Consider the following 20,609-nt stretch of genomic DNA (forward strand, 5'->3'; position numbering starts at 1 on the left):
TATCTTTCCTTCTTCCTTGGTTATTTTGGTCCTGTAAATAGTAATAATAAATAATAGTCGTATTTCCAACCTTTTGCCTCCGTCTTCTTCTTCTTCACATCCGTGTCTTTGTGATTTCTCCATTGGGCACCTGTGGCACGATTTGGCCAACGTTTATGAATCGGGTTAGTCTTGGTAATAGTCCGTGCCGCGGTTGCTAAACACCGCTCGGCAATCAATTAACATCTGTCCGCGGTACGAACGGGGCTGTGCACCGGCCTTTCCAGAGGTCGCGGTACGGCGTCAGGGACCATGTCGGTCAGCAATAAACAAGGGGTCTAATCCCCCTCAAAGGGGAACCATAGGCTGACGTTGGGTTCCATAACAATATATATACTAGCTTGGTGAGGCGAGCGTCGTTACTGAGGTACGGGCTTATTTTAGCGGAGAATAATGGCTGTACCTGAGTTGCTGTATTGTCATGATTTACACCAATCATAATACAAACAATTATTTTGCACAAATGTATTTGTTGTTTGTGATATTACATTTTTATAGGCAATTTAGGTTGAAGATTCAGGTTGAATGTTTTTTTTTTTAAGAAAGAACCCGTCAGCACATACAAAGGGGAGGGGTAGGTGCAGACTGGAAGTTTGGGACGATTACACCTCACCACCACGTAATTCAAAACAGCTCACCACCAAGTAATTCAAAACACCTCACCACCAAGTAATTTAAAACACCTCACCACCCAGTAATTTAAAACACGTCACAGCCATAAAACACGTAATAAAAACACCTCACAGCCATAAAACACGTAATAAAAACACCTCACAGCCATAAAACACGAAATAAAAACACCTCACAGCCATAACACATGTAATAAAAACACTTCACAGCCATAAAACACGAAATAAAAACACCTCACAGCCATAAAATACAAAATAAAAACACCTCACAGCCCTAAAATACGAAATAAAAACACCTCACAGCCATAAAACACGTAATAAAAACACCTCACATCCATAAAACACGAAATAAAAACACCTTAGCCATAAAACACTTAATAAAAACGCCTCACAGCCATAAAACACGAAATAAAAACACCTCACAGCCATAAAACACTGAATAAAAACACCTCACAGCCATAAAACACAAAATAAAAACACCTCACAGCCATAAAACACTGAATAAAAACACCTCACGTCCATAAAACACGAAATAAAAACACCTCACAGCCATAAAACACGTAATAAAAACACCTCACAGCCATAAAACACGAAATAAAAACACCTCAGCCATAAAACACGTAATATAAACGCCTCATAGCCATAAAACACGTAATAAAAACAACTCAGCCATAAAACACGTAATAAAAACACCTCACAGCCATAAAACACGTAATAAAAACACCTCACAGCCACAAAATTAAAAACACCTCACCACCACGAAATTGAAAACACCTCACAGCCATAAAACACAAAATAAAAACACCTCACAGCCTCGTAATAAAAAACACCTCACCACCACGTCATTTAAAAACACCTCACCACCACGTAAATCAAAACACCTCACCACCACGTAATTCAAAACACCTCACCACCACGTAATTCAAAACACCTCACCACCACGTAATTCAAAACACCTCACCACCACGTCATTTAAAAACACCTCACCACCACGTAATTCAAAACACCTCACCACCACATAATTAAAAACACATCACCACCACGTAATTATAAATACCTCACCACCACGTAATTCAAAACACCTCACCACCACATAATTCAAAATACCTCACCACCACGTGATTCAAAACCACCACAACGTTATTAAAAACACTTCACAACCACGGAAACAAAAGTTTGAGGGAGTCGTTAAGTGAGAACACAGACACTGCCCAGATGTGTAGATATATATGTAGATAAATGACTGTACCCAAGTTGCCGTTTTGTCATGGTTTAAACCAATCATAATTCAAACAATTATTTGCACAAATGTATTTGTAATATACGTGATATCACATTTTATAAACAATTGAAGTTAAAAAAAATATATTCCCGGAAAAATTCCCCAAAAATAAAAAAAATTGGAATTTTTTTTTAAAACAATACTCTGAGGACATACCGACGGGAGAGATATGTGCATACCAGAAGTTTGGTACGATTTCACAAAAGTTTAAGAAAGTAGTTCAGTGACAACACAAGACAGAAGCTCAATATATTGCTCAATGCCTCAATAAGGCTCAATGCCTCTATATATATATATATATATATATATATATATATATATATATATATATATATATATAATATTATATATATATAATATTATATATATATATATATATATATATATATAATATTATATATATTTATATATATATATATATATATATATATATATATATAATATTATATATATATATATATATAATATTATATATATATATATATATATATATAATATTATATATATATATATATATATATATATATATATATATATATATATGTATATATAATATTATATATATATATATATATATAATATTATATATATATATATATATATACGTATATATATATATAATATTATATATATATATATATAATATTATATATATATATATAATATTATATATATATATATATAATATTATATATATATATATATAATATTATATATATATATATATGTTTTGCCAGGTTTGAAAGGCATGTTACATTCGTCAGACCAGCCTAACTCATCAATTCCGAATCAGGAGATGCAGTCACTGCCTGCCTTTCAGTGAAATGGGGTACTGTACGACAGAATGTGGACCCATCAGAGATTTTCCAAACATTAGAGAAGTCGTCTATATGTATTATGAACAAGAGTGGCACACGACTTCCTTGAGGCACTCCACCCTCAATAAAGAATTCTTTTGATAGCAAAGTCAGAAAGGCAGGTTATAAAGGTAACTTTGTCTGATCCAGGCAGTGTGCTGAGACTAATGGAGCAGGATTTTTAACTCGTTCTAATTTTATCCCACTATGTTCGAAAAACATGTATGAACAATATTCTCACCAAACGCACCCAACTTTTTCAGAGGGTAAACACAAAGCGTAACCAGTCCAGAATGTGAGTGATAGACATACTTTATGAGCAAATCGTTATTAAATACTCCACATGTGGATGTTTGATGTTGTGCTTGATTGCATATTCAGTGCATCAGCAGTGTCGTGTCGACAGGGTCTGCTAAGGCTCCCCCATCATGACAAAGCAATATGCTTCACGAATGCCTGAAATAAATGGAACCACGTTCGAGCAGAAAACGCAGCTTCCCTGGATGAGATTTAAATCCTGCTGGTCTCTTAAAACGAATCCGTTTTACCAATTTTATCTCCTTCAGGGATTTATAAATCTTTACAAAACGGTTCTCATAAGAAGGCACATATCAGGTGACAGGTGTCTAAAGAAGTAACATCTTTATTGAAAAAAAAGACGAGACAGCACAAAATAACAATCCCAGGAGGAATGGCAGACTGAAACAATGAATACATAAAAAGACGTAAATACATGCATACGAAGTAATTTGAAATCGTACTAAAATACGCCATTTGACGTCTGTCCATCTGCCTGATGAATTTTTGATGCCAATACATTCCACCATTACTTATCTAATCTCAACCAAACTTGACAGGATGACGAAGGGTTACATAATGAAGGTTGTAGCGCATTCATTTGCCCCTCTCCCCAAGGGGGTTTTCTCCCCCGAGTGGGTTTTCCTCGCCATGGCCATTAATGGCGTTGCGTGTTGAGGTGTATATCAATGTTAAATTAGCTTTATCATGGCGTTTTTCCAAAGACGCTTTTAACAACAAAATTCATGATATTCGCATATTGTTAGTTATTACAAAATAATATTAATACTAATAATGTCCCACTTCCCAAGGCGTTTTTCCTGCAGTGATAACGTGTATAAATAGCTTATACAGGGTGACCCAAAAAAACCTCCCACATTTCAAAGGTAAATGAAAAAAAATGGCTAAAGATAATCAAGATTTTATTTGCACATATGAAACTTCATTCAATACAGTTTTTATTCATCATGTTTTAAAGATGACATCCTCCAAATGGTGGCCGTCATTGTCTATACACGCTTGGAGGCGATTTCTGAAGGCTGCCATGGCTCGACGGGTCATGTCAGGTGGAACAGCGGCTATCTCCTGCTGAATAGCAACCTTAAGGGCTTCAAGAGTTTGGGGTCGATGAGTATACACTCGTGATTTAAGGTAGCCCCACAGAAAAAAATCACAGGGGAACGGGCCGGCCACCCACCATCGCCACGCAACGAGATCACCCGATCCGGAAACATTTCCCTCAGCACTTGCAATGATCTTCGAGCTGTGTGTGCCGTAGCTCCATCTTGCTGAAACCACACATCGAGTTCTTCAAGCTCAAGGTGTTCGAGTTGTGGCCTTATAAAGTTGTGGCCCGAACATTTTGTTTGTTTACAGAGCCACTCAAATGAAAATGAGCTTCGTCACTGCACAAGAGAACAGCATCTTCCGGAACACGTTGCAGAATGTTCTCGCATAACTCCCTGCGGCTTATCCAGTCTCTCGCATTGAGTTCTTGCACAACCGTCATTTTGTATGGATGGAAGTGGAGGTCTCTGTGTAATATTCTCCTTGCAGTTTCCCAGGATATCCCTACAGCTGAAGCATGCTTCCGCGCAGAACGTCTCGGAGACTGCACAACAGATCGCCTCAATGCTTCAATATTCTCAGGCGTACGAGCGCTCCTAGGTCGACGAGGTGATTTTCTTTTTAAAGCTGAGCCTGTTGCCCTGAAATTCTCAACCCACTGCAAGATGGTTTTCAGATCTGGAACATTTTGGTTCCGTGGAATACTGAAACGTCTTCGAAAGGCCCTCTGCATGGCGATCACGGAACGGTTGTTTGTGAAGAACGCTTCGAGAGCGAATGCACGGTGTGCTCCCGACCACGCCATGTTGGCGACTGAGGATGGTTGGGGTTGGGCTACCAACAGACCCTAGCCCCGCCCCTCCCGCCTCACTAATGCCAGTGCTACAGCCTTTCGAAATGTGGGAGGTTTTTTTGGGTCACCCTGGTAGTTATAATGGCCTTTCCATAGGAGCAACGGCTTCTTCAGGAAGTAAAAATATTATAAAGCACAAACACGTATGCTTAGCTTTTTAAACAGTCGCTAATGCTCTTTGTAACACTAAATGGGGAAATTTGGAGGAATCCCGACATCCGTGAATTAAGGTTTACTTACAGAACTGAGCGAAGATCTACTGTACTCTATATAACCCACAAATGTTGGGTTAATAACATCGCCCTTTCTGCTGCTACCGTGGCATTTTTCGTAGCGAACTTTTGAAACTCGCTCCTGCTGTTTGATACGAAACTGAAAGGGAGAAGCTCGGGTTGTGCTCCTTTACTAAGCAGATAGCCAGCGCTTGCCAAGTCAGCCGTTCCTTAACGGTTTTGAATGGAGTGCTTGCTCAAATGCTTAAACCACTTGGCGATCTCTTCACAAGAAACTTGGTAAAGGAACACACACCCAATGTTCTAGAGATCCGACCATAGATCGACTGTAATCTACATACCCCAAAGAGGAATGACCCTTTTTCCGCTCCTGTAGTGAGCGGGTGTACTCGTACACTAAACACAGATATATTAATACCCTAAGGTGCCACAAGTACACAGACACATTCACTCACAACGGACGGGGGTTATGGGTGGGCGTACCAGGCAAGGTCAAAAAGGATACGAGAGTGGACACAGGATCCAATACGGACAGCATAGAAATCAGGGAGGCACGGATTTTCCATGCACCAATCAGCATAGCACCAATTTTCATTTGATTGACTTGAAATTCTAAGAGGATTTACATATATGGTCACTGAATTCAACCACCAACTATTTTTGAGGTCAACATAGGCCAAAAGGTCAACATAGGCCAAGTTTTTAAAATCCTCAATTTTCATCTGATTGACTTGAAAATTGAACAGCATTTGCACATTGAGTCATTAAATAGGGAAACTAACTATTTTTGAGGTAAAAAGGTCAAAGGTCAACTCAAGGTCAACCTTCCAAAATCATCATTTTTCATCTGAAAAATCGTCACTTTTCTTCCTATTGACCCGAGCTTTGATCAAGATTGGCAATTTTAATCTTGATGAAATGAACAATTTGCTGTATCAATATAATTTTTTTTCTTCGGGGTGGGGGGCGGATTTTGCAAGTATCGTGCTCCGCATGACGTCTTCTTGTTTTTTTAGTCCCTTCCCCATGGCCCCATGCCGTTTGAACGTTATCCACTCATGATCCGGCACTGTCCACTGAGGTGGCACATCACCCATGCCTTACACCGTGCTTAAGTTGACACCATGGAAACTAAGGCCTTCATGATAATTGGATTAATAATAATAATAATAATAATAATAAAGGAGTCTTATATAGCCCCATCAAGCAGAGTTAACGACCCTCGTGGCGCTTTACATTATCATGCGAACGCACACACACCGCACACACACATACACAAACATACACACACACACAAACACACCTTCACTCTTGTCCTATTCCACTCCCTCCCCATTCAAAACCCACAGATGTGTACTCTCCCCCTCATCCCCTTCCTTCCCCCGCACACGTACACAGACATACTCTCGATCTCCGTCCCACCGCAAACCAAAGGGAAAACAAGACTTAGACTTTGAAAGACTTGTGAAACAAATACGTTTTGAGGGAGGTTTTAAAGGCAGGAAGAGAGTCAACATGTCGAACAGAGGAAGGCAAGTCATTCCAGAGCAGAGGTGCAGCAAAAGAAAAGGATTTCTCACCAAATGACTTGGTGCTGGTGCGCGGCGGCTCTAAGGTCATAGAGTCGTCGCTTGAACGAAGCCGTCACCGAGGTACATAGAGAGTGAGCCAATCGGAGATATAGTGAGGTCCCACTCCACACAATGATTTATAACATAGTGTGCAAATTTTGTATTGCACACGAGCAGAGACAGGCAGCCAGTGTAAAGATTCAAGGAGCGGAGTAACATTGTCAGACTTCTTCGCCTTACAGACAAGACGAGCGGCAGAGTTTTGAACCTTTTGTAACTTATCCAAGAGAAACTGAGGGCAGCCAGCATACAAATAATTACAATAGTCTAGCCTTGAGAGGACAAGGGCACAGACCAGAGTTAGAGCAGCTTGAGGAGTAAGAGAGTGGCGAATGGATGCGTCTTGCGCAGCTTGTCTTATGCTGATTGCTGATTTGCTGATTTGCAATTTGCAAATCAAGTAAGTATGCTGATTTGCAAGTTTCAAGTACTTGCTTGGAAAATGTCATGTTACAGTCGAAAACCACACCAAGGTTCTTGGCCGGCGAAACAAAGTTTACATCGGTTTCACCAACATGAATAGTGGTAGGAAATGAACATTGTAGAGGACATCTGTGCGATCTTACAATCATAGACTCTGTTTTAGCATCGTTCAGCTGAAGTTTGTTTGGGTCATCCACGCCTTCACGTCGGCAATACAGCCTTCTAACACTTCAACAGTGGGCACGATTTGTTGAATCGTGCTTCCTTTGTACAGCTGATTGCCGTCCGCAAAGGCGTGGTGATCAACTGAATGTCTGGCAACAAGATCAAATAGAGGCTGAGTGTACAAAAGAAAGAGGATAGGTCCCAGGACTGAGCCCTGGGGAACGCCAAAGGAAAGCGGAGAAGGGGCTGATTTCTGGCCATTGACAACAACTGTTGGCAATCTATCAGTAAGATAGGACATCAGCCAAAAAAGGGGAGTACCAGTTATACCAAATGTGATTTCAAGACGACGAATTAAGACACTATGGTCAATCGTGTCAAAGGCGGCAGACAAGTCCAAAAGAGCAAGAACGGAAACCTTACCACAGTAAAGAGGGGTCAGAAGATCATTGGTTATTCTTAGGAGAGCGGTCTCGGTGCTATGGCCTGGTCTATATGCCGACTGGCGAGAATTGAAAAGATTATTTGAAACTAGATGGTCATTCATCTGTGATAGCACAATTCTTTCTGTGATCTGTGACAGGAAAGACAGGTTGAAGATAGGACGGTAATTTTAAATGTCGTTAAGGTCAAGGGTGGGCTTTTTAGGAAGTGGTTTAACAAGAGCTTGCTTAAAGAGAGGCGGAAATGAACCCATAGTCAGAGAATCATTGATAACTGCAGTAATAAATGGGAGGAGGGTGTCCAAACACTCAATGAACAAATCGGTGGGAAGGGGGTCGAGATCACATGTTTTTGTGTTTGACTTGAGGATTGTACATTTGACAATTTCCTCAGTAATAGGAGTAAACGAACTAAGAGGTCGTCCGTGAAAGCAGTGTTCAGCATCATCGAAGGAAAGGAGTGACTGCTTGTCAAGATTGTTTCTTATTGACTGAATTTTATTGTGAAAGAAATGCAGGAAGTGTTGGGGTAGTTCGTTTTGAGGAAATACAGTGGGAAGAACGGATTTATTTTTGGTAGCAAACAGGCGGTTGGTGATGCTGAACAGTTGCTTGCAGGAGCAGCTCCTAGTAATCCGATCAGAAATATATGACGTTTTTGCTTTCAGAATGATTCTTATGACAAGTCCTTTAGCTATGTTATACAACTGTTTATGGACTGTGAGACCAGTCTTAAGCCACTGTCTCTCGGCACGTCGTTGTTCCTTTTTGGCAGCCCTGACTTCGTCGCTGACTGCACTGAACCACGGAGTATTTGTTCTGCTTAATTGTTTTCATTTGCAGTGAAATAAAGACCTTGTTGAGGAGCAGAATTGGAACCCAAAAAGATTCGGTGAGGATGGTGTACCGTTTGAGTTTGATCATCGCCGGCATTTCACTGCAGCTGCTGCAAGGAGGTGGAGGAAAGGCCAATGGGCTTACAGCAATCACAGGTTAGTCATAAAAGATAAACAGAGTGTGTAAGGTAGCCCTGGGAAGGCAATGGCCAGCAAACCACCCAGTATAATCCTTGCCAAGAAACTGCTTCGGCAGCACCGCCACTCTGTAACAGAGTATGGTACATCAGAATCAGAAGGCAAAGTAGCATTTAATGTTTATACAAGTAAATAGTGTACATTATAATGTGCATTATATAACCAAAATATTGGGGTTGGAAGGAAATATGCACTGTTATGAATTGAATTTCAAATAGGGCGTTACTGTTGAAATACCTTTTAACAATCAAGTTTGTTTTGTTTTTTTGGGGAAATGTGACAATCTGTTTTAAGGCTCGACTGGATCTGTCAATCATTTTGGCCTGTTTGCCCTTTATTCAACTTAATCTCCCATTTCCTAAGAACATTACTCATAGCTTCCTTTGAAGGACATTACTCATAAGAACATTACTCATAGCATTACCCAAAGTGACATAAAAAACAGCGGATACCCAATAATCATGAATTCTTTTTAAAGTTGTTCCTTTAAATTAGTGTAAATTTAATTAAATATATGAACAGGATTATAACTAATGAATTGCCATATGTGCAAAAATTGAGAACAATCTGGTCTGGGCGTGTAATTGTCCCACATATGTCAATTAATTAGTGGAAATTTGATTAAAACAGAGCTTCAGTAACTTCAGCAGGTCTTTATAAAACAAGGTGCTGTGCACTTTGAGAAAAACAAAAAGAGTTCATAGAACACATTACCCCACACAGTGTTGAAGTATATACTTCAATTTTAATAAAATAATGATTTTTTAAATCGTTAAAAAATCTACAATTTTTGCGCTGTAAAGCAGTCTCTTGCACCACACATATACACCACTCTATAGAAGATGCCCAAGTACTGCAAAACTGGAGGTTCTTAGGAGTATGATGAAGGTGATTTGTGTTCCACAGTTTCAATGTATAATTAAATATAAATAAAGGCTTAACGAGGTTTAAAGGCATATAAATAAGTCGATTCCGGATTTTACCGCTGTTTTTGCGCAGTGACTATTACAGTATTACACCACCCCATCTAACGCGTTGTATTAGTTATGCCTGCCTGTTGTCCTTAATGACTTCCTTAAAAACAGTAAATTTCCTGTTTGAAATTATTTTCAATTTTGTTTGACTGCCAGGCAGGCAGACAGAGTAAAAAAATATTATCTCATATCTCACTCCTCTGAGCGTGTGCGATCGGGCCAAATTCAGAGCCAAGATGCTCTAAAACAGAAAACTTGTCGTCCCAATCATGTTCCGATTCGTGTTCATGTCCCAATCATGTTCTAAATCTTTTTGGAAGCTGGTGACACCTCTGGATTGAATTAAGATAACACGTTCACACTTCACAAGGCCTACACCTAAATTCATTACAATATGCAATACAATGGTTTGCAATATATGCAATATTTGCAATATGCAATATGAAAAATGGCCTCTAAAGGTGGTTTTTTTATGCAATACAATATTGAGTACCAGCTTGCTGGGATGAATGATCATGGTGTGTACCCCGATTTAGAATAGGCACACTGTATCCCTGCGCATCGTAAGAGGCGACCAAGAATTGGCGTCAGGAAGGGCATCCGGCCATAAAAACATTGCCTCAAACAGGGAACCATGATTGTCATGGGGCCCGCAAGGCTAACAGTGTAGCAGCATAGCAAACCTGTTGTGCATTTTGTGATACAAGCACCAAATTTGGCACAAATGTACATTAATATGTTGCGAACATTTTCAGATATTGGGCCACTTGAAATTCTCTCTTTATGTCCGCCATATTGGATTTCAAAATGGCCGCCACTTGAAATCTACATTTGCTATTATCTCTGGACGTAATGCAGCTATTGACTTGATTCTGGTATCTAAATGTATGTTTTTGGGGGCAAGGAATCCAATGGTACCAATTTCAACTTAATATTATCTATCACAGTCTGTTATATAATTTTATTTGGAAATTATCTAGGCAAATATTGGATTCAACACAATACTTTGAAAAGAATGTCTTAGTTCTGTAAATGTCTTAGGTATAATACTGACATGCTACATGGTCTAGTATTTGAGGCTAGGTGTACTGGTATCTGAGGCTAGGTATATACCGGTACTGAAGATACGTGTACATAAACAGTGTCATGTTAACAAGTTCAGCATTGCCACAAGTACATGTATGTTGTTGACTCATCGTCATGTGCAGTCCCCTTCACACACACAGAGGGCTGTGCACTGAAGGGCAGCCTTTTTGCACTTGCAGCGCCTCACACACCCTTTCTTGCACTTGCAAGAAACCAGCTCAATGCAGCTGTGAGCTGCCTCAGTTAGCCTGGTCCAGTAAGGTGTGTACTGTCCTTCTCCAGTCCTTGACCAACCCCAGTTGGTTGGTGGAGGGAGCTCTGGTGCTGGCAGCAGTATCTGACCCCACACATGTCCACCTTGATACACTGCCCTCTTGACATGTTCCTCCAGAGCTGCCTTCGTTGGAGGGATGAGCTGCACATTGTTCTTCCTTGCGAAGAGTTTCCTCCTGGCCTTGTCAATGTCTGTGCATTTGCTGGTTCGATCTGGCAGTAGTGGCTTGCTGAGCACTGCCTCTCCATCAGTAATGACGAGTTGCTTGTCCTCCTGGTCAAACCATTCCATGAGAGCTGCTGAGAGGAACCTGAACAGCTCGGTCTTGTTGCTGTCCACTCGTAGGAAGTTCTGCCAGTTTCCTGGTATGGCTGCGGCAGCCACCACACGTCTCCGCACACCTTGTCCCCGCTTTGCACGTGTACTACCTTTCAGTGAATCAGCAAGGTAAGTATCCCAGACCAGATCCAGGCGTGACACTGTTTGCAGCTTCGTGGACATATATGGGATGAAGATCTGTTGTGCATACTCTTCAAAGGTCTTTGATGCAGCCGGCTTCAGCATCTGGACGATGGCTGCTCCATCAAGCACAATACAGGTCGTGACAGGAGTCTCTGTCTTTGCGTCGGAGACTTCTTCCAAGCATGTGAGGAGATCACTCTTGGTACCAGTGCAGAGGCTTCCACCATCAGACAATGCAGGAGGACATGCCTGATTCTCGTGACAAAAGAACTCCTCAAGGTTTCCATCCCTCGTCTGGCAGCCAATGTACAGGCGTGCGAAGAGTTCACGGTCATTCTTGATGGAGGCGAGCTGTTGCTGACCTTTGCTCTGGCTTCTTGGAGTGGAAGTGCTGAACACCTTCAGCTTGTTACGAGGAATGGGTGCGTCCACTGCCTTTGTTCTGTCCAACAGACACTCTCTGGTGAAAGCCTCGAACTGCTCTTGGCCAATCCTCTTGGCATTCATCACAGCAGGTTGTTCACAGAAGAAACAATTTTCTGGGACCTTCTTCTCTGTACTCGATGAGCGTGAATGTAACCTGGTGCGTTTGCATGCAGCTTGTTCCTCATCGCTCTCACATTCTTTCTTGAGTGCTCTCTTTTGTGCTCTCTGCAGTTTGGTGTTGTTGTACTGGAGCCTGCATGTCTGATGATATTTTGCACCGTGTGCAACCATCGCAGCTTCAATGCCATGACCATCATCGAGTCTTTCCAGGTGAAATGATCCTGGAAGCTCTCCAAGTTCACTGAATTTGACCAAGTTCTCTGCGAGTGAACTGTACCCACTCCCAATGTCTTTTCTCTTTGATTGGTCAGGTTTGGTCAGTGTCTCCGTCTTGTCCTCTTGACATATAAGGCATAACTTCCAGTCAGTTGTGGTGAGGTGCTGTGATGTTGATGGTGAAGTTCGCTCAACATCAGCTAGTCTGAAGCTCTTGGACATGGTGGAACTGTCTTCTGAATCTGCAACGATACAATGATATAATGTTAACATTTTGTTATATATATAATAGAGGGGTTTCCTCCGCCATACTAATGGAGAGGAGGATAATTCCTCTATATCGTAGAGCATTTAGCTTGGCACACTTAGGGAATTAGTTTTGTGAGATTATGCCGGAATTAAATTTTCACCCATACCGGAGGCAAGAAGAGAAATAAAATCACATGAGATTCTTTAGTTAAAAAATATTCCCAAATTTATTGAATATTTACAAAACATTTGAATTCATAAATTCTTACAATATTTACACAGCCAAGATTTAAATATAAATCAGTCTAAACTCTTATTAGGTTGGACAGTACATTTTCCAGACATACCCCATTCTGTTAATTACAGCCTTCGTGTTAAATTCAGAACATGTCAAAACTGTCAGTGTGGAATACACACTTCACTCAAAATACTACTTTATATAAAACATTTCTAATTTAAAGCCTTATAGTAAGAATTTCAGATAAACCCCAAAAAAGTAAGACCAGGTTGGCTATTAGACAACCTGCCTCTGTCGTGCCCACCAGACAAGTGGTTTTAGCCAGCACACATGTGTATCAGGTAAGCTTGTGCTGAGTACATCATACCTGAACAACTCAGTGAGGCAGAACACAGCAGTGCACACCAGGGTGACCCCTTCAGTGCATAAACCAATTAACCTGTCCACTGCAGGGCATATAGAAATGAAGTTATTTTCTGCATATAATAATAATATAAGTTCAGTTCTATATAACAATTTCTGTTATCACCACTACCACTACAACTACCACTACTACAAGCTTTGTCTGGAATTTTGTGGACAAACAGACATACAGACAAGCTGGGATCAAAACATTACCTCCTTCCACCATTGAGTGTAGAGGTAAACATCATGGAAATTATATCATGCCCTAGATTTAATTCATGCTTACCCGTGTATTTGCTTCACTGGTTCACAAGGTCTTTTGCATACATGTAATTCAGACTCTCGTCTTCATTGCTGACCACACAATGTTGTCTAGCTGAGCCCAGATTGTATGTAATTAACTCATTTATGTGGAGTCACAAGGTGATTTAAACACAGCCACACACAAAGAACACAGTTGATGTGGGTCAACACACATGCAGCCTCTCTACTCTTTTATTTGGGTCAGGGCTGTGATTAAAGACATGTAGTGGAGTCATGTTTGTAAACATTGTTAAAGATATGCTACAGTGCATTGTTAAGGAAACAAGACAGATGGAAGCCTATACAAGAAATTTCTGTACTCTAGAAACACAAAAGATGGCTTAAAGGGTCTAGGAAAAGGGGATTATGCATGTTTGGTATTTATTGACAATATGAATGTAATGTTACATAAAATATGCATATGAAAAACACAAATGAATGGGTCACTTTGTTTCCTAATGGGATATGAATTTATATTTTAGACTGCCAGTATATATGAGCTTGTCTGAGTTGTTACTAGTGATTTAGTATAGTTTTTTTTGTTATTTATATTTACAGAACTAAGACATTCTTTTCAAAGTATTGTGTTGAATCCAATATTTGCCTAGATAATTTCCAAATAAAATTATATAACAGACTGTGATAGATAATATTAAGTTGAAATTGGTACCATTGGATTCCTTGCCCCCAAAAACATACATTTAGATACCAGAATCAAGTCAATAGCTGCATTACGTCCAGAGATAATAGCAAATGTAGATTTCAAGTGGCGGCCATTTTGAAATCCAATATGGCGGACATAAAGAGAGAATTTCAAGTGGCCCAATATCTGAAAATGTTCGCAACATATTAATGTACATTTGTGCCAAATTTGGTGCTTGTATCACAAAATGCACAATTCTTTTGAATATTTGGGCTAAGCCGCCCCACTATAACCCCCGCTCTAGCGGGGAAAATGGCCTTAAAACGATCATTCATTCATTCATTATATGCAATAGCACAGAACGACATGCAAACACACTCACATATCACACTCGATTAACGTACCAGCTACCATTCCTGTCTGCATGCCTTTACCCCTCTTCCCCCATTGCTTCCAGGAACTTATTAAATTCCTTTTTTTTTTATTCCTATCTACTGTCCCTACTGCGACCACTCTCACAGGAAGACCATTCCATGCATTAAGGAGTATATTCATCTAATTTCTTGAAAAGTTATTCAACCCTTTTAAAAGATTGATAGTATATAGGACTTATTTATTTATCAACAAAACACAAATCAAATACAACAAAACACAAGCAACAAGCAGAACATCTAAAAAGACTACTACACTGATCTTGAGATTCGACGGTGGGGATAAGGGGAGAGTGCTGGGCAAAACATTTAATAGGAGAGAAAACTCTTTCTAGACCAGCAAACAACAATAAACATTTTCATTGGGAATGTATGCTTGTATTGTGTGGAAACAGGTCACAATAAATCAAGATTTCAATCAAATCAAGGAGCAACTTACCTGCAAAAGCATCTCTTGGAAAATCGTCATTCGGGGATGGAACGACAAAATGCAGAGTGCAATGTGAAGATTTGCAAACATGAAGATGCAAAAAAGGTGTTTGATGCCAATAAAGCAGAAAATGCAGTGGTAAGTTAAATATTTCTTCTTTGTATACAATTTAAAAGTTTTGAGAGAGAGAAGTTGCTTATAGTTGCTCTAATGTCTTTGAATTGCAAAAATTTACCCTTTGATTAAATATTCAATTAAACACAATTAAACATTTATTGTAATGTGTCCCTAAAAAACGTTTAAGTTAATGTCAAAATGATCATAATTGACAAATACTTTTTAATGTGCAGAAGACATTCATGGAAGACCTTAAGGTGACCATGCTCTCTGAGGCAATTTATCTCATCTCACTATAGGATTTTACCTTGTTTGCCTCAAAATTAACCATAGTCAGGGCCCTTAGGGATATTTTGGTTCAAATTCTTCCAAAAGCATCAAATTTGGCGCAGATGTTGCCCATGCCATACTCTTTCGATTTTTGATGGGCGCCAAGGGCGGTATGATCCGGGGACCATACCGGTCCATCCCGCCATGTCACCTGACCTATGACGTCATAATTAGGATATGCATCCAATCACATGGCGTACTATAAGTGGTCAAAGTTCAAAATGAATCGATCGAAAAATGAAGGCAGGGATCCATTTTTAAGGTTTTCATAAAATCCAATATGGCTGCCAGGTCACATGACCTATGACGTCATATTTATGACATGTATACATGAACCCGGATCATGATCGCACAAAAATTAAACACAAGGATATGGCATACAGTTCATAAAACATCAAAATCCGTACCTTTGTAATTAGACTGATGAACTGCATATGCCTGAAAATTAGGAAATAGACATGTAAATATTTCCTCTAATTGTCAAAAATAAGGTCAGAGTTTGATTACCCAACCCAGAAACATAAAATGGTGAACCTCGCGTAAATCTTGACAAAAAAACTCAAAAACTGACATGTTTGACTCAAAAATGACCTTTAAGATGACCTTGAGGGTTGACCTTGACCTCGAATCATCAAAATAACATCATAATTGGATTCCTCGACCTCGAAAACCCCTGAAAAGTGGTATCATACATGATTCCAACCCTTTTGGTTATTTAACTGATTTTCCTCTAATCCGGGTGGCGGCCATTTAGTATTTCGCCAATATGGGCCCCCCGGGGGGAGGGGGGGGGCGTCCGTCTTGGCGCCCGTCAAAAATCGAAAGAGTATGGCATGGGCAACATCTGGGCCAAATTTGGTGCTTTTGGAAGAATTTGAACCAAACGGCCCCAAAATATCCCTAAGGGCCCTGACTACCATGGAACAGATCAAATACACCCACTTTGAACTTGGTTCGGACAAGTTTTGCCTCCAAAGTGGCCCTGAATAGTGTGCATGACTCAATAAGTTATTTGCCTGTACATTACCAGAAACATGAGGTTTATGTTTATCTGACGATGTCAAAAATTAGAAATTTAGCCAGGATGCCAGTGATAACTCACCTCTTCTTCGGGAAAGACACTGAGGAATATTTAACATCCACCAACGACTATAGTGTTGTAAGATGGGTCCTTCCAATGTACTTAACGTCCTTCCAAAGTTGGGCGCACATACTGATGCCTCACCCTGCATTCAAAACACCAGAGTAAAAGTTTTAACCTGGGACAAGATTCAAACCTAGGCTAGACAGATCAACAATGATTGGGTGACAGAGGTGACAGAACGCTCAGAACGCAAAGCAATAATGCCAGCCCCACACTAAGCATTAATATCAGGTAAAAGCTACACCAAAATATATTTGTCATACCAATTCCATTATTGTAAGTAAAAAAGAGAAATTCCTTGTTGAAATCTCAAGTTTTTGCAAAACTGTCGACAAGGAGCACGATAAGCCTCGATATCATTTGCGAACAATGGGCTCAAGTTGTGCTGACCAGATATTCATGATTCAGGTGTGAATGAAGATGGCAAGTGCTGCAGGGAGCATGCCATCACTCGGTGAGAATTGATTATTGCTTAGTTTGCACTTAGGAACTTAGGCTGAAGTTTGCACTTAGGCTGATTGGTCTGTAGTTGCTGGGATCTGTTTTTGCACCTTTTTTGTGCAAAGCGGTGATGTTGGCAGATTTCCAAGCAGATGGAAGATGACCTTGAGCAAAAGAGAGGGTGAAGAGAACAGAGAGAGGGAGTGAAAGAGCGGAAGAACATGATTTTAGGACCCGTGGGCTGATGCCGTCAGGTCCAGTTGCAGAATCAGAGTCGAGGGTTGACAGAAACTTTTCCACCTTGTCAGGAGGAAAGGACACAGAGTCCAGGAGCAGCTGGGTACGACTGGGTACGGTGGGTACAGAGAGGGATGGGTTTGGGACACAAGATTTAGAGGCAAACACAGAGTTGAGGCATTCAGCTTTTTCACGTGCGGAGTCAGACAGACGTATCAGCATGGGTGACAGAGGTGTCAGCATGGGTGACAGAAGTGTCAGCATGGGTGACAGAGGTGTCAGCATGGGTGACAGAGGTGTCAGCATGGGTGACAGAAGTGTCAGCATGGGTGACAGAGGTATCAGCATGGGTGACAGAGGTGTCGGCATGGGTGACAGAGGTATCAGCATGGGTGACAGAGGTATCAGCATGGGTGACAGAGGTATCGGCTGGGTGACAGAGGTATCAGCGTTGGTGACAGAGGTGTCGGCTGGGTGACAGAGGTATCAGCATGGGTGACAGAAGTGTCAGCATGGGTGACAGAGGTGTCAGCATGGGTGACAGAAGTGTCCGCATCGGTGACAGACGTATCAGCATAGGTGACAGAGGTGTCAGCATGGGTGACAGAAGTGTCAGCATGGGTGACAGAAGTGTCAGCATGGGTGACAGAAGTGTCAGCATGGGTGACAGAAGTGTCAGCATGGGTGACAGAGGTGTCAGCATGGGTGACAGAGGTGTCAGCATGGGTGACAGAAGTGTCAGCATGGGTGACAGAGGTGTCAGCATGGGTGACAGAAGTGTCCGCATCGGTGACAGACATATCAGCATGGGTGACAGAGGTATCAGCATGGGTGACAGAGGTATAAGCATGGTTGACAGAGTTATCAGCATGGGTGACAGAGGTGTCGGCTGGATGACAGAGGTGTCAGCTTGGGTGACAGAGGTGTCAGCTTGGGTGACAGAGGTGTCAGCTTGGGTGACAGAGGTGTCAGCAATGGGTGACAGAGGTGTCGGCCGGATGACAGAGGTGTCAACTTGGGTGACAGAGGTGTCAGCAATGTGTGACAGAGGTGTCAACTTGAGTGACAGAGGTGTCAGCATGGGTGACAGAGGTGTCGGCTGGGTGAAATTGGTATCAGCATGGTTGACAGAGGTGTAAGCATGGGTGACAGAGGTGTCAGCATGGGTGACAGAGGTGTCAGCAGGGGTGACAGAAGTATCAGCATGGGTAACAGAGGTGTCAGCATGGGTGACAGAGGTGTCAGCAAGGGTGACAGAGGTATCAGCATGGGTGACAGAGGTATCAGCATGGGTGACAGAGGTGTCGGCTGGGTGACAGAGGTATCAGCATTGGTGACAGAGGTATCAGCATGGGTGACAGAGGTATCAGCATGGGTGACAGAGGTATCAGCATGGGTGACAGAGGTATCAGCATGGGTGACAGAGGTATCAGCATGGGTGACAGAGGTGTCATTTATGGGTGACAGAGGTATCAGCATGGGTGACAGAGGTATCAGCATGGGTGACAGAGGTGTCATTTATGGGTGACAGAGGTATCAGCATGGGTGACAGAGGTATCAGCATGGGTGACCGAGGTATCAGCATGGGTGACAGAGGTACCAGCATGGGTTACAGAGGTCTCAGCATGGGTGACAGAAGTGTCAGCATGGGTGACAGTAGTGTCAGCATGGGTGACAGAAGTGTCAGCATGGGTGACAGAAGTGTCAGCATGGGTTACAGAGGTGTCAGCATGGGTGACAGAAGTATCAGCATGGGTTACAGAGGTGTCAGCATGGGTGACAGAAGTGTCAGCATGGGTGACAGAAGTGTCAGCATGGGTGACAGAAGTGTCAGCATGGGTTACAGAGGTGTCAGCATGGGTGACAGAAGTGTCAGCATGGGTGACAGAGGTGTCAGCATGGGTGACAGAAGTAACAGCATGGGTGACAGATGTGTCAGCATGGGTGACAGAGGTATCAGCATGGCTGACAGAGGTGTCAGCAAGAGTGACAGAGGCGTAGGCTGGGTGACAGACGTATCAGCATGGGTGACAGAGGTGTCGGCTGAGTGACAGAGGTGTCAGCATGGGTGACAGAAGTGTCGGCAAGAGTGACAGAGGTGTCGGCTGGATGACAGAGGTGTCAGCTTGGGTGACAGAGGTGTCAGCAATGGGTGACAGAGGTGTCGGCCGGATGACAGAGGTGTCAGCTTGGGTGACAGAGGTATCAGCATGGGTGACAGAGGTATCAGCATGGGTGACAGAGGTGTCAGCATGGGTGACAGAGGTATCAGCATGGGTGACAGAGGTGTCAGCATGGGTGACAGAGGTGTCAGCATGGGTGACAGAGGTGTCAGCAAGGGTGACAGAGGTGTCAGCATGGGTGACAGAGGTGTCGTCAAGAGTGACAGAGGCGTAGCCTGGGTGACATCGGTATCAGCATGGGTGACAGAGGTGTCAGCATGGGTGACAGAGGTATCAGCATGGGTGACAGACGTATCAGCATGGGTGACAGAGGTATCAGCATGGGTGACAGAGGTGTAATTTATGGGTAACAGAGGTATCAGCATGGGTGACAGAGGTAGCAGCATGGGTGAAAGAGGTGTCGGCTGGATGACAGAGGTGTCAGCTTGGGTGACAGAGGTGTCAGCATGGGTGGCAGAGGTGTCGGCAAGAGTGACAGAGGCGTAGGCTGGGTGACAGACGTATCAGCATGGGTGACAGAGGTGTCAGCATGGGTGACAGAGGTATCAGCATGGGTGACAGACGTATCAGCATGGGTGACAGAGGTATCAGCATGGGTGACAGAGGTGTAATTTATGGGTAACAGAGGTATCAGCATGGGTGACAGAGGTAGCAGCATGGGTGAAAGAGGTGTCGGCTGGATGACAGAGGTGTCAGCTTGGGTGACAGAGGTGTCAGCATGGGTGACAGAGGTATCAGCAAGGGTGACAGAGGTATCAGCAAGGGTGACAGAGGCATTGGCTGGGTGACAGAGGTGTCAACATGGGTGACAGAGGTGTCAGCATGGGTGACAGAGGTGTCAGCATGGGTGACAGAGGTGTCAGCATGGGTGACAGAGGTGTCAGCAATGGGTGACAGAGGTGTCAGCAAGGGTGACAGAGGTGTCAGCATGGGTGACAGAGGTGTC

At 42.2% G+C, this 20,609-nt stretch overlaps 1 protein-coding gene across 1 annotated transcript in view; it reads left to right on the top strand.

Moving 5' to 3' along the window:
• Positions 1-8,790: 8,790 nt before the first annotated feature.
• The window catches only part of LOC144889199 (uncharacterized), a 35,502-nt gene continuing 23,683 nt past the window's right edge, over positions 8,791-20,609 (top strand). Inside the window, exons 1-2 of the mRNA XM_078769199.1 lie at positions 8,791-8,912; positions 15,177-15,349. Of these exons, the coding sequence (XP_078625325.1) occupies positions 8,819-8,912; positions 15,177-15,349 (267 nt within the window). The 5' untranslated portion in view covers positions 8,791-8,818. The remainder of the gene's footprint in view (positions 8,913-15,176; positions 15,350-20,609) is intronic.

This window comes from Myxine glutinosa, unplaced genomic scaffold, assembly GCF_964187855.1.
Source record: "Myxine glutinosa unplaced genomic scaffold, kmMyxGlut1.1 SCAFFOLD_1671, whole genome shotgun sequence".
NCBI classification, from domain to species: domain Eukaryota; kingdom Metazoa; phylum Chordata; class Myxini; order Myxiniformes; family Myxinidae; genus Myxine; species Myxine glutinosa.